The sequence below is a fragment of the Onychomys torridus genome, chromosome 12 (genome assembly GCF_903995425.1).
Source record: "Onychomys torridus chromosome 12, mOncTor1.1, whole genome shotgun sequence".
Classification (NCBI taxonomy): domain Eukaryota; kingdom Metazoa; phylum Chordata; class Mammalia; order Rodentia; family Cricetidae; genus Onychomys; species Onychomys torridus.
The window spans coordinates 73,208,500-73,223,772 of NC_050454.1; the positions used below are offsets into that span (position 1 = coordinate 73,208,500).

Consider the following 15,273-nt stretch of genomic DNA (forward strand, 5'->3'; position numbering starts at 1 on the left):
ACTGACTGAAGAGGACACACATCTGTCAGCTGCACTGACTGAAGAGGACACACATCTGTCAGCACTGACTGAAGAGGACACACATCTGTCAGCTGCACTGACTGAAGAGGACACACATCTGTCAGCACTGACTGAAGAGGACACACATCTGTCAGCTGCACTGACTGGAGGACACACATCTGTCAGCTGCACTGACTGAAGAGGACACACATCTGTCAGCACTGACTGAAGAGGACACACATCTGTCAGCTGCACTGACTGGAGGACACACATCTGTCAGCTGCACTGACTGAAGAGGACACACATCTGTCAGCTGCACTGACTGGAGGACACACATTTCTCTGTTTCACTTTGAGCAAGTAGAAGACCTTGTTAACTCAGCACCAATTTTATCCACAGAACAACCAAAAAACTATAGGATCACAGGTGCCAAGAACCTTTCCTATCCAGGGACCAGCATCTACAGCTACTAAATTTTTTGCACCTAACTATACTTTCTACTGTAGAATATTATTTTAAGGTATGTTATGTTTGTTTATGTTGTATTTGTTTAGCTCTGTGAAGCTGTGATAGTTTGCCTGTCTAAAACACCTGAGGGTCTAATAAAGGACTAACAGACAATAGCAAGACAGGAAAAAGGATAGGCAGGGCTGGTAGGCAGAGAGAATATATAGGAGAAATCTGGGAGGAGAAGAAGTAGGAGCCAGAGAAGGAGGAAGACTCCAGGGGCCAGTCACCCAGCTACACAACCAACCACGGAGTAAGAGTAAGATTTACAGAACTAAGAGAACAGGAAAAGCCCAGAGGCAAAAGGTAATCAGGATAATTTAAAGTTAAGGAAGGCTGGCAAGAAACAAGACAAGCTAAGGCCACGCGTTTATAATTAAGAATAAGCCTCATGTGAGATTCATTTGGGAGCTGGGTGGCAGGTCCCCAAAAAGAGTAAAAAACAAACAATAACTTTCCAATATTGTTACAGCCTGTTGGTGTCTAGAGCTTTTTAAAAATGTCTATTGCCTTTAAAAGGAAGGGAGATAGGGAGGGAGGGAAAGAGGCTGGGAGGCTGGCTGGAGAGAAGACACAGCAGGTAAAGCATTGGCTGCTCCTGCAAAAGACCATGGTTCAGTTCCTGGCACCCACATCGTGGCTCACAACCATCAGTAACTCCAATTTCATGGAGCTGACAGTCTATTCAGGCCTCTGTGGACACTGAGTTCACATAGTACACAGACAAACATGCAGACAAAATATTCGTATACATACAATAAGAATGTTTTAAAAAAATCTTTTTTGAGACAGGGTCTCTTTGTGTAGCTTTGGAGCTTGTCCTGGCTCTCACTCTGAAGACCAGTCTGGCCTCAAACTCACAGAGATCCGCCTGCCTCTGCCTCCTGAGTGCTGGGATTAAAGGCATGCACCACCACCCGGCTAAAAAAATATTTTTTTTAAGAAAGAAAATGATCAAACAATAGTCCAAACAAAAAAGGACTGGCTCATTAATATCAGTTATAGATATGTCATCAGTAAGAAAAAATAAAATTACAATTAAGTTTTTTAAATTTTTATTGTGTTTATCACCCTCAAAACACCCCCAACCCAGAGTAAAGTACAAAACAGTAGTGGCTGACCCTGGAATGGGCAGGTCGTGGTCATGGCTCACTGCCTTTGGGGTCACGTGTAAATGTTGCTCTGAATCTCATTTGTTGTCATCAATTTCTTCAGTATTTCTGTGCTTTCAGGAATGTTCTGGAAAGAGAGAAAAGGCTGTCAGCAAATACAGCCCAGCCCCCACATTCTCAACAGAGGACAATGGCGCCAAACATGAGCTGCCTTTCATCTTGATCAAAGAACAGGTAAACAGTCAAGTGGTTCAGAGCCCCACCAGCCTGGCCAGCTTGACACGGCTCAGTCGGCTGAGTTTCAACTGAAAGTTTGTCCAGATCGACTGGCCTGGGGGCCTGTCTATGGGGGACTGTCCTGATTGATAGTTGATGTAGGAGAGCCCAGCTCACTATGGGTGGCACCATTCCCTGGACAGGTGCTCTGGGCTGCATAAGCCTGTGAGTGAGGCAACAACCAGCATCCCTCCATTGTTTCTGCTTCAGTTCCTGCTTGAGTTCCTGCCCTGACTTCCCTCCATGATGGACAGTAACCCAGAAGCATACGCCAAGAAAATCCTTTCTTCCCCAAGTTGCTCTTGGTCAGAATACTTTATCACACCTTCCCTTGGCCAAAGCCTCCAACTCTGCTGACTTTCAGCACACCATCTCTCATATGCCTCCACAACCCTCACGTGGGTGTTCATGTTCTCTCACATTCTGCACACTGCCTCTCTGCCCACTTCTCACCACTAACATCACCCACCTTCTGAGGCCAGTTACATGGACCTCTCTCAGGTGCCTTTCCTAAGGGTGACTTCTTATTCCTTCCAAGCATGCCACTCTATATGCTTCCAGCATGTGCCTGCCATCACAAGCCAGCACCTCCTCCTATCTATGGAGCTATCCCCAGGTAAGGGCCATGAAGCAAGGTCCCAAAAAAAGTTCCATAAGCCACACACTCTCAGGCCCAATGTATTTAGTCCTTGAGACAACGGCACTGAGGCCAAGGACATCGATGGCTCAGTTGAAGTGTCACAAGAACATGAGGACCTGAGCTGAGGTCCCCAGAGCTCATGTAAAAGCCAGACACACTGACAAGCACCTGTAAACCCAGTGCTGAGAGGCAGAGACAAGAGGACTCCTGGGACCCACAGGCCAGTCAGCCTGGCCTAATCCACAAGTTTGAGGTCTCAAAGAACAAGGTAAAGATCAATAGAGGAAGACACTTGCCACTGACCAACACCGCACTGCTGTGGGATGTCCTGTATGCTGTAAATATATGTTGCTATGATTGATTGATAAATCAAATGCTGATTGGCCAGTATCCAGGCAGAAAATATAGGCAGTACTAGCAGAGAGGAGAATTAGGGAACAGGAAGGTGGAGTAAGAGAGAGACATAGCCAGCCACCATGAGGAGAAGCATGATGTAAGACACCGATGAGCCACGAGCCACGTGGCAAGGTATAGATTTATGGAAATGGGTTAATTTAAGATATAAGAACAGATAGCAAGAAGCCTGTCATGGCCATTCAGTTTATAAGTAATATAAGAGTCTGAGTGATTATTTTATAACTGGGCTGCAGGACTACGGGGGGCTTGCGGGACCTGGAGAGAAACTCTCCAGCTACACCACGCACACACACACATACCCCTCCACACACTAAATTGCACATTATTCTTCTAAAAAGAAAACAGTACTCAACAGGGCATGGTAGCCCACGCCTCTAATCCCAACACTTGGGAGAGGCCAGCCTGGGCAGCATGGCTAAACACTAACTCTAACAAAAGAAAACATTCTCCAGAGTGATCATCCCACCTGCCACAAGTTGTTATCATGAGGGCAGATATAGGAAACATTAAAAAGTAATTTAAACTAGAAGTTTATTTCAAGTTGATATGACGAATGATTTTTAATCTCAAAACAAATCTAGATGTTTACTGCAAATACCATCCACAGTTGAAACAAACAGGCCCTGCCTGCCCTCAGGGACACAGCCCTCAACTAAATGGGAGACGGCAGCTGGCTGGACATATAAACCCACTGAAAGAGAAGCCAAATTTGAAACAACTTAATAGCACTTACTGCTCTTGCAGAGGACCTAGGCTCATTTCCCATCACCCTGATCAGTGGCTCACAACAATCTGTAACTTCAGCTCCAGGATCCAACGCACACAAGGCACTGCACATAAACTCTCACAGGCACACACACTTAAATAAAAACATTAAATCCATCTTTTAAAAAATAAATTATAAATTTCCAAATTACTTAATTGCAGGAACATCTCAAGCAGCTCACCACTCTCTCTATAAGGACACATGGGATGTGACCGCAGTGCAGTAATCTACACCAGGACCAAAGCAGTCACCACATCACAGAATACCTGGAACACCGAGTAACAGCAATTCTAAGTGCCTCACTGAGACACTCCCAACATGCTGCTTAGGGTTGACGTTGCCCTTGCAGCACTTCCCATCATTCATTTCTCTATAACAACTTAGTTATGAATGGAGGGCACTGCAGCACTTCCCATCATTCATTTCACTGTGACAACTTAGTTATGAATGGAGAGCACTGCAGCCTTACCTTCACCAAGCATTTCAAGCTAGTGGAAGAAAGTACAGGCTTAAAAGCTTCAACAGTGACAAGGTCCAACTTCATCACATCAGTGTAGCACAGATACAGAACTGCAGGGATTTTCCACACTTGGCAGTAGCTCAGAACTACAAACACACAAAGGAAAAATGCTTATTTTCTATGACATGATTTTTAAGTGAAACATTTTTAAATAATAAAAGCTGTTTTGAAAAGGTCAACTTTCTTCCTCTTTTAATCAAGGCACCGACGGCCATGTTGATCCACTTATGGGTATCTTCTTTCAAAACCAATAATAATTCCTAATAATGTTTTGTAAATATTATCTTTATGTTGTATTTCCTGAACATCCTATAATAATTATAAGAACTAATGTATTAGAATACTGGCCACTTTGAGGAGGCACATGCAAAGAGTAATATATAATGCATACTATGAACTAATGATACTTTCCTCTACTAGTAAGTATAACACAAAAGGTAAAGCATTATGCTTAAAAATGCATCTAACAAAAAACTACATACTATGAAATATGAATTACTGAAAACAAATGACAATTTATTATGTCATAATATGTGTGAGTAGTGGTGTGATGGTTGGTTGTGTCAACCTGACAGGGTCTAGAATTACCCAGGAGACAAGTCTCTGGAATGTCTGAGGGGTTATCCAGATTAGGTCAACTGAGGGGGGCAGACCCATGTTAATGTGGGTGTCACAATTCCAAAGGCTGGAGTGTGGACTAAAGAAAAAGGAGAGAGGGAGCTAAGCATGAGCATTCATGTTCTACTTCCTGACAGCAGATGTAATGTAGCAAGGGCCTCAGCTCCTGATGCCATGCCTTCCCCACCATGATGGAATGTGCCCCCTTCAACTGTAAACAGAACGATCCTTCCTCCCATAAACCACTTCTGTTAGGAATTTTGTCACAAGAGAACTAACTCAAGTGTAAGCGGCATGATAAAATCATTAAGTATAAACCAGGCCTGGTAGCACACGCCTTTAATCCCAGAACACTTGGGAGTTCAAGGCCAGCCACAGGATTGTACAGAGGAACCCTATCTCTAAAAAACAAAAAACAAAACAACAACAAAAATTAAAATTAAAATTAAAAAAAAGAGTAACAGGGGCTGGAGAGATGGCTCAGAGGTCCTCCTAACTTCAATTCCCAGCACCCACATGGTGGCTCACAACTGCTCTTCCAGAGGTCCTGAGTTCAATTCCCAGCACCCACATGGTGGCTCACAACCATCTGTAATGAGATCTGGCGCCCTCTTCTATATACATAATAAATAAATCTTTAAAAAAAAAAAAAAAAAATTAAAAAAGAGTAACAGCCAAGCTTCAACATCCAAACCTTTGATAATTAAAATTGCCGATTTTCAGAGTCTGAGATTGCAGAGGCCAAACAGAAAGGGGCTGTGGAAGCTCAACAGTAAAGACTCCAAGCTGCTCTCGCAACTGCAATGCAGGGAAGTCCCAAGTTAAACCGTGTCCCACACATGCGAGCAGACACAAAGGATCACCAGCAATGCGTGGCTGGCCTTCCACAGCCACTAAAGCTACTCAGAAAGTTTACTTGAAAAGCGACAGTCATCCACAAAGCCTGTGACAAAGTGTAAGGCTGCAACTTCCAGTCCCACCTGCTGCAGGCAGGTCATGCACAATGTTCGGCTGTTCCAGCAGGGGGCAGCAGGCAGAATCTTTGAATTTCTGAGTTTTTAGGGCTCTCAGAAAAGGAGAAGGAAGGCTGCAGGTAGACTCAGAGGTTTTATACTCTGTGACGTGTCGGCATGTGAGAACTGTTACCTTCATGTTCTTCCTGGGTCGGGATCCAAAAACCTAAGAGAACACGGATTGTATGTTAAACTTAGTCTTAGTTTCCTCTGTTTTTATCTGCCTGCCTGCCTCTTACATAGCCAATGCTGGCCTCATGGCCCTCCTACACTGCCTCCCCAATGCTGGGTTTACAATAGCTGTAGTTTAAATAAGCAATGTACTCCATGGCCTCGTGGATCTGAACACTCAGTCTTCAGCTGGCAATGCTGTTTGGGGAGGCTACAGAACACTCAGGAGGTGCAGCCTCGTTTGGGGAAGTGTGTCCCTGGGGCAAGCTTGGATGGTTTATGATTGGCCCCACATCCTGCTCTCAGTACACTTCCTGTGTGAGGATGAAATGTGACCAGTCAGCCTCTGGCTCCTGCCACCATGCCTCCCTGGCTGCTGCCGTGTGTTTCCACCAGGAAGATTTCATCCTCGGAAGTGTAAGCAAAAATAAACCATTTTCTCCTCCACTTTGCTTTTTGTGGATGTATTTTTTCACAAAAAAAAAAAAAAAAGGACTAATACAAGTGTGTGCCATCATGTCTGACTTGTTTAAAAAACTTTATGAAATGAGAAAATGGCTACTAATGCCAATAACAGAACGCTGAAAGTTTTCTATCAGGTATCATAAATGATTTACAAGATTAACTTCACTACAACACAGCTTGTAAATAAATACTAAACATTACCTCTTGCAAACTGTTGCTGTACATAGCCATTTAAGAAAGAAAAATCAGGGGTTGGGGATTTAGCTCGGTGGTAGAGTGCTTGCCTAGCAAGCGCAAGGCCCTGGGTTCGGTCCTCAGCTCCGATAAAAAAGAAAAAAAGAAAGAAAGAAAAGAAAAATCATAGCATAAGTTAACTTCCTTCCTACAATAGCTCTGGCCTGAACCCACAGCACTTGACAATGTCAGGTTGTACGTCATATGAGGATTTGGCTGTCACTAACACAGCAAGTGTTTACAAAGAATATTCTTAAGGAGAACAACATTGATTAAATAAACTTTGCTTTAACCCTCAAACAATAGCAGATGCCTATAATCTCAGTAGTGAGAAGGTTGGAGCAGAAGAATTTTAGTTCAAGGCCAGCCTGGGCTACTGAGCAAGAATCTCAAAGAAACAAAGTAAAAGAAAAGAAATACTTTGCTTTAAAAACATGTAATCTGGGGCTGGAGAGATGGCTCAGAGTTAAGAGCACTGCTTACTCTTCCAAAGGTCCTGAGTTCAATTCCCAGCAACCACATGGTGGCTCACAACCATCTGTAAGGAGATCAGGCACCCTCTTCTGGCCTACAGATGCTCAGAGTACTTATTCTTACAGAGGACCTGGGTTTGGTTCCCAGAACCTAGATGGCAGCTCACAACCATTACTGACTATAGTTCCAGGGGATCTGATGCCCCTTTTGACCTCGAAGGGCACCAGGCATACGCATAGTACACAGATATACATGCAGGCAAAGCACTTATACACGTAAGATATTTTTATTTAAAAGTATCTAATTTTATATCACTTCAAGTCTAGAATGTGTTCATTTTTTTCTATAGTACAAGGGTAATATTTTTATATAACCAGCATCCTGCAAAATTTTAAATTAAACGTTTTGATCTCTCCTAGAAAAATACACCATGTACCCTGAGTATACACATATATAATCAAAGAACAGCATGTACATCTTTGCAAACAAATCTTCACTTAATGTAGTATACTGAAGGTCAACTGCTTTAAAATTGGTACACATCAAAATTCTTATTTCCAATGAGTTTAATTTTAGTATCTATGTTCAAATGTACAGGATGTTTTTAGAAACATCCTCCTCACAGTACAGGTGGAATATAATGGTAACTGTTGAAGGTTCTCAGTATACCAATTACCCATCTGATTGCTGCATCATTGTCTGCACATAAAACAAAGAATTCTTCTTCTATTAAAAATAAGTACATGACAATGTGGTAACATTTGCACTATGTGAACTATGGACATGGTGTATATTCCTAAACAAAATCCAAAACCTTTGGCCTACCTAATGGCAAACCAAGTGGAAAATTTCATAGCATGCAATTTCACTTCACTAACTTAAAATGATATAAAATGTTTAAGCAATATATAAAACATGAACTTGGGTTTAAACTTGAGTCTTATCCTGAGACATGTCATTCTGTATACACAAATATTTCAAAACTTTAAAAAAACTATAAAATATAAAACCTTTCAAGTCTCAAACATTCTTGAGAAGCCATATTCACTATGTAATATATGACTGCTCAAATTAAACTTTTTCTCTAAAGTTCTTGATTTCAATTTTCCAAAATGAGGAATTGTAACCACACCTAATGCTAAGAAATACAGATGTGGGGCTGGAGAGATGGCTCAGAGCTTAAGAGCACTGACTGTTCTACCAGAAGTCCTGAGTTCAATTCCCAGCAACCACATGGTGGCTCACATCCATCTGTAATGAAATATGGTGCCCTCTTCTGGCCTATAGTCATACATGCTGTATACATAATAAGTAAATCTTTAAAAAAATAAAGAAAGAAAGAAAAGAAATACAGATTTGGTACTTGAGAGTGTGGCGGTGAGTGGTGGCCACTCACTCCAGGCACTAGGCAACTGCAGTCTTACTCAAGTATATATAATCCTGAGCACAAGGCTGGTTATCCTGCTAGGCTGGTCTTTTCTTTTTTTGGTTTTTTGAGGCAGGGTTTCTCTGTGTAGCTCTGGCTATTCTGGAACTTCCTCTGTTGACCAGGCTGGCCTTGAACTCAGAGATTTGCTTGCCTCTGCCTCTCAAGTGCTGGGATTAAAGGCGTGAACAACCCAACATAGGCTGGTCATTTTAAACACGATTTTTTTTTTTTTTTTTTTTTTTGGTTTTTCAAGACAGGGTTTCTCTGTGTAGCTTTGCGCCTTTCCTGGAACTCACTTGGTAGCCCAGACTGGCCTCGAACTCACAGAGATCTGCCTGGCTCTGCCTCCCGAGTGCTGGGATTAAAGGCGTGTGCCACCACCGCCCGGCTTAAACACGATTTTTAAAATTTAAAAAAAAAAAAACCACCACACTCTGTGTTGGCTGGTTTTATGTCAACTAGACACACAATTGACTTATCTGAAAGGAGGGAACCTCAATTGAGAAGATGCCTCCATAAGATCCAGTTGTAAGGCACTTTCTTAATTAGTGATTGGTGGGGGAGGGCCCAGCCAACTGTGGTTAGTACCATCCCTGAGCTGCTGGTCCTAAGATCTATAGGAACGCAGGCTGAGCAAGCCAGGGGAAACAAGCCAGTAAGTAGCACCCCTCCATGGCCTCTGCATCAGCTCCTGCCTCCAGGTTCCAGCCCTGTTTGAGTTCCTGTTCTGACTTCCTTCAGGGATGAACAGAAATGTGGAATTGTAAGCTGATGGGTGATAGTGCTCTGCATGCTGTGAAGGTGTTGCTCCCATTGGTTGATAAATATAAAGTGCTGATTGGCCAGTAGCCAGACAGGAAGTATAGGTGGGGTAAACAGAAAAGGAGAATTCTGGAAAGAGGAAGGCTGAGTCAGGAGTCGCCAGCCAGACACAGAGGAAGCAAGATCTGAAGGCAGAACTGAGAAAAGGTATCAAGCCATGTGGCTAAACATAAATAAGAATTATGGGTTAATTTAAGTGTAAGAGCTAGTCAATAGTTAGCCTGAGCTAATGGCCGAGCAGTTTTAATTAATATAAGCCTCTGTGTGTTTACTTGGGTCCGAGTGGCTGTGGGACTGGCAGGTGAGAAAGATTTGTCCCAATTGCCTGCTAGCCAGGACATAGAAAAACTTTCAGTTACAGTAAACTGAATAAACCATTTCCTCTCCAAGTTGTTTTTGGTCATAGTGTTTAATCGCAGCAACAGAAACTCTAAGACACACTCCATAACAAACTCCTACAGTGTTTTCTTAAGGAAACAAACAAATTCTTTCCTGTCTAATATTTGACTATCACTTGGAGTGACAAGACCCTAGGCCCCTGAGAACAACCCACACACCCAAGTCAGGGCTTCTTCCTCTTACCTTTTCCAGCCACTGGAACTGCTGATCCTCAGCAATGTAGCAACTACACTGACAAAGGAAAACCTGAAAAGGGAATTTAAGAGTGATCAAGTAAAATGTAGACGTATCTGGCCCTGCCATCATATGAGCACCTCATAAATACCAGTGCCTGACATTGCTCTATGGAGCCAAAACCCCCCAAAGGCCCAGAGTCTTCAGGTCATTAGCAGTCTGTCTCTGAAGGAGACTGGTACTCATCTCTCCCTCTCTTCTGCCTCCTGACCTTGTATTCAGCTGTATTGCCCCCACACAATCCCGTCATAAGCACTACCCCTCTCCACCCCAGCAGACTAAAGGAAAGGGACTGCCCCAATCACTCACTAGAACTTCAAATTTTTCAAGCCAAAATCAACCTATTCTCTCTAAAGCTGAGTATTTTAGGCATTTGTTACAGCAATAAAATGTAACACAGTAGTTTACTCATTTTGCTGTCTCTCAGAGTTAGGCCTAAAATTTAGTTAGACCATTAGAAATTAATATCAAGACAAAGAATACACTGAGTAGTAAAGGAGCACCCTAGCATGAGATCCTTCAGTGTTTACTATCTAGGGCTCATGCCTAAATGACTATGTTTTAAGAATATTAAGTGAAGTCCCACATACCAAGGGATTTGATTTCAGCTGATAAAAAACACAGAAAGCATCTGTAGGGGACAGATGGACAGTGTCTGCTGTTCTGCACCATTCATTCCAGAGCTTAGCACAACCAACTTCTTCCCAGACTCCTGAATTCATAACAAATGATGACAAAAATGCTGTGGGGAAAAAAATGTTCATATAAATTGGCATCTGGCTATGCAAATTGCATTTTCTACTAATTACCCCAGAATTTAGAGCTGAAACAGTCACTCAAAACTATCTAATTGGGGGCTGGAGAGACAGACAGTTCAGATCAATTACTGCTCTTGTCAAGTCTCAGAGTTTGGTTCCCAGCACCCACCCTGGTGACTCACAACTCTATAATTCTAGCTCTAAGGGATCTGATACCCTCCTCCATCCTGTACTCTTGAAAAAACACACATATAGACATATACACATAATTAATTTTCTTTTTTAAAAATCTGTGAAAAAAACATTTAAAGACTGTCTAATTCAGTGGTTCTCAACCTTTGTAATGCTGCAACCCTTTAATACAGTTCCTCATGTTGTGATGACCCTCAACCATAAAACTATTTTCATTGCTACTACATAATTGTATTTTTTTTGCTATTCTTATGAATTGTAATGTAAATGTCTGATATATAAGATATCTAATGTGCAACCCTGTGAAAGGGTTGTTTGACCGATAAAGGGGACGGTCCACAGGTTGAGAACCACTGGTCTAATTGGCCCTCTTTTGGAAGAAAGAAAACAAGGCCAAGGAATGAAAAGCCCCCACTTCCATACAGTGTTACATCCAGGGGCTAGAAAGACAGCATTGTGCACAGAATGTGCACCAGTCTCACATCATAACACCTTCTAAATCATCCAGGCCTCAAAAAACAAAAAAATAAAAATAAAAAGCTGAGCAGTAGTGATGCACACCTTTAATCCCGGCATTCAGAAGGCAGAGGCAAGCGGATCTCTGTGAATTTGAGGCCAGCCTGGGCTACAGAGCAAGTTCCAGAACAGCCAAGGCTATACATAGAAACCCTGTCTCAAAATACCAAAAATAACTAAATAAATAAGGAAAAAAAAAAAAAAAACCTAAGGCCAGCAGACTTTTACATAATGAGTGAACAGCTACCTACTGGTTACTTACACAATCTCTAAGTATTATAGCTACCTTACAAGGGTAAGGGCTCGTAACTATAGTTCCCAAATGGTCTCCTCAGAGCTCACAAACCCATTGAAATTATAAAGGTCTCCTCATGTACTGACACACAACACTGTTACAACTAAACTCATTTTGCTCTCTACCTTGAACCTACCGGGTCAATAAATGCATTCAAAGACCTTAGAACTGAAGCGCTCCAAAATGTTTGCAATTATCGCTACACCACTGGATACCCAACGGACTGGAAAATGGGGCCTTGCACGGTAATTCTGAAGGTAAGTATATCCTTTAAATCTCAATTTTTATGTTTATTACAAAGATGGAAAGAGCAGGCAACCTACTTTGCTTGAAATAAATTCCTGTGACTTTTTAAAACAGGGCTTCATGTAGCCCAGGTTGGCCCTGACACTCCATGCTCCTGTCTACTGCTTCCGCCTTCTGAGTGCTCAGACTTCACCATGCCCAATTTATACGGTGCTGGGAATTAAACCCAAGGTCTGTGAGTGGTAGGTGAGCACTCTACCACCTGAGCCACATGCCCAGCACCTGTTGTGACCTTTTTTAAATATCAACATATGGAATTCATGTGGAAACAAGTGCCCTGCTAGTCCATTCTTCCAACAGGATGTCTAGTCTTGGTCTGGCACTTACCTGTGGCATTGGTTCCTACTGCAATTATAAACTTGGAGCAGGGGTGCTTTTCTAGGAGTGCAACCTCCAGAGATGTTTTTGTCTGTCTTTGGAGAAGCCGAACCTCCCTAACAACAAGAGATAAGACTAAAGTAAGCAGATATCACTACAACTATCACACAGTGAGAGATGAGCGATAGACAGAATGATAAACAGATAGATGAAGAGATAAATAGGAAGACGCTATCTAGAGACAGATGCATAAATGGATGGATGGAGCAGAGACAGATGAGAAACAGATGGGGGCAGTCATGATATTTATTTAGATTAGACAGACGATAGACAGGTGCTACATGCACATATATCCATGGATGGAGGATAAATGGATGGGTGATAGAAGATATAGGTAAATGGATGGATGGGTGGATAGATATATGGTGTTGAGAGTGTCCTTACGAATGGGTAAGACACATATTTCTTCTTATAAAATAAATACTACAATCTTAAAGAAAGTGCAGACTCAGGCAATGACAGACTCAATAAATCAATGGGTAAAACTACTGCTAACAAACGCGACACTGTCCACCTGACACACCCATGCCAGCACCCACCATGAGCTAGAGAGAGCCCCCAAAAGAGACTAAAAGCATTTCAAACATTCCTGCCAGCAAAATGCTGAATGTGACCAAGACTCCAAACAAATGTTCAAACATTTAGTTGGGGCAAATGTTTGAGGAGTGTACAGTTAAATGACTGCAGGGGGACACCATCAGACAAATCTGGGCTCGCAGGAGTAAAAAACGAGAGGGGGCTGCTGAAAACGAAATGAACTGCCAAAAGTGTCTGTAGCTGCTACAAACCACTGGAAAATAGTATACTTGAAAAAACTAGGTGAATCTGACTGTGGCTTGGTATGATCTGATAATCTGTTACCAGTATACTTAGGGTTGGGAAGGTGCTAAGTGGGCAACACAGGCATGACCACCCAAGTTCTGATCTCTGAACCCACCTAACAGCCGGCAGTGGTGGTACTGGGGAAGCCAGTGAATCCCTATGGCTTGGGGTACAGCCGGTGTAGAAGAGACAGTGAGCTCTGGATTCAGTGCGAGACGTCTCAAAAGGGAGGTGGAAAGTGCCACAGGACCCCCAACTTCAACCTCTGGCATAAAACACACACACACACACACACACACACACACACACACACACACACACACACACACACACACACAGTAAGCGAATAAAAATGGCATGCTAAAGAAGAGGAAGCGGGGGAGCCGTAACTGGAATTGTGTAGGGGTGGTGCGAGAGGACATGAACATGGTAAAACCTCGGCACACCGGCCGGCGTGACCTCGCTTCTGTGTGTTTGGGAACAGCTTTGGAATACACAGAGCTTCCAGCTGACACAGGATGTAACCTCAAGTGTGGGGTGGATGGAGAGCAAGAACGCCGTGGGGGAGTCGGCGTCCCCGCGCCTGACGCTCGCTCAGCAGGGAGGCCTTCCCGGAGCCTGACCTCTTCCGCGCCAGCTGCCGCCGGACCTCCCGGTCCTCCGGCGTGTCCCGCCTGTTCTGCTCTTCCTCCTCTTCGTCCTCCTCCGTCCCAGCTCGGCTTGGCGCTTTCACCACCTCACCGAAGAACGTGGCCGCCATGGCGCCCCAGCACCTCGCCGCCAGACGGCGCCTGCGCGCCTGCCCCTGGCCACGCCCCCGGAACCGCTTCCGCCGGCAGCCACGCCCCCACGTCGCTTCCGCGCGAGGCCACGCCCCTAGGCCCTCGAGCTTCCGGTCCGCCGCGGGACCCTGGGCAGAGAGGAGGACCAGAGCGAGAAGTAGGGCGTCGGGACCGACCGCGAGCCAGAGCGGCCGGAGCAGACTGTGCCGGCCACCTGCCCGGGCCCCTGGCTCTCCCGTGCGCTCCCCTTGTCCCCGATGACCCAGTACGCAGTGCCCGCTCCACATCCCCCGGCCCACGTGGCAGGAACCGTCTCCTGCTCGAAGAAACCCAGGGCTGAAGACTGCCAAGCGGATCCCGAGAACACGAGGGAAAATAGGAGGCTGAACTTTTTAAAAGTTGGCCATTTTTTAACTCATAGACAGCGTCTTCTCTTTTAATGACCTTTCGTGGACAGGAAGAATGTGTGATTTTTGGTTTATGTGCTGGAAGACAAAAAGCTCCACCGAGAAAAGCAGACAACCATAAGGGGAAAGGAAACTTTCCCTCAGTGAAAAATTAAAACACATTCTAAATTTACATGTAAGGAAATAGGGGGCGGGGTAATTGCCTGCACTGCACAACCTTTGGGTAAATATTTGGAAATCAGGGACGTTTTGTTCTTGTGGTTTTTTTTTTCAAGACGGGTTTCTGTGTTGTTTGGTGTCTGTCCTGGATCTCTCTCTGTAGACCAGGCTGGCCTCGAACTCACAGAGATGCACCTGTCTCTGCCTCCTGAGTGCTGGAATTAAAGGCGTGGTCCACCACCGCCCAGCAAGAGACCTTTTAAAATAATCAAAATACTCTGAAAGTTGCTTAAAATTTCTCACAATGTAGAAAAAAATAGTGTGTCAATTTTAACATACCTACTTAAAAAAAAAAAAAAAAAAGCAACACACTTATTAAGAGCAGATTAATACCAGCTAGGATACTTTATGTATAGCACACATACAAGATTACCACCATGGTGTCTTAAGAAGACTTCAAGGTTAGTTGATATAAGTGAACTACAGAATAAAAAGTGAAAAGGTGAATCATGGCTTTCTTTTTGTATTTTTCTTAAGCTGTTATTTTGCTGGTGAGGTATT

General features: G+C 43.6%; 1 protein-coding gene across 1 annotated transcript; it reads right to left on the reverse strand.

Moving 5' to 3' along the window:
• Positions 1-1,545: 1,545 nt before the first annotated feature.
• Psmg1 (proteasome assembly chaperone 1) lies at positions 1,546-14,195 on the reverse strand. The gene is made up of 7 exons (XM_036203698.1): positions 13,988-14,195; positions 12,492-12,598; positions 10,688-10,839; positions 10,047-10,109; positions 5,837-6,035; positions 4,188-4,324; positions 1,546-1,746 (listed from the first exon to the last, which is right to left on the reverse strand). The coding sequence occupies exons 1-7, from the start codon at positions 14,122-14,124 to the stop codon at positions 1,672-1,674; spliced, it is 870 nt and encodes a 289-aa protein (XP_036059591.1). The 5' UTR covers positions 14,125-14,195; the 3' UTR covers positions 1,546-1,671.
• Between the last annotated feature and the right edge of the window lie 1,078 nt (positions 14,196-15,273).

What these genes read in the sequence shown, in the direction of transcription:
- Psmg1 (XM_036203698.1), bottom strand. Translation starts at nt 14,124, where the DNA reads ATGGCGGCCACGTTCTTCGGTGAGGTGGTGAAAGCGCCAAGCCGAGCT. An exon ending in AGCTGAAATCAAATCCCTTG is followed by an intron (nt 10,110 to 10,687) that starts GTATGTGGGACT and finishes TTCCCTTTTCAG; the next exon opens with GTTTTCCTTTGTCAGTGTAG. An exon ending in GCTTGAAATGCTTGGTGAAG is followed by an intron (nt 1,747 to 4,187) that starts GTAAGGCTGCAG and finishes CTCTCTTTCCAG; the next exon opens with AACATTCCTGAAAGCACAGA.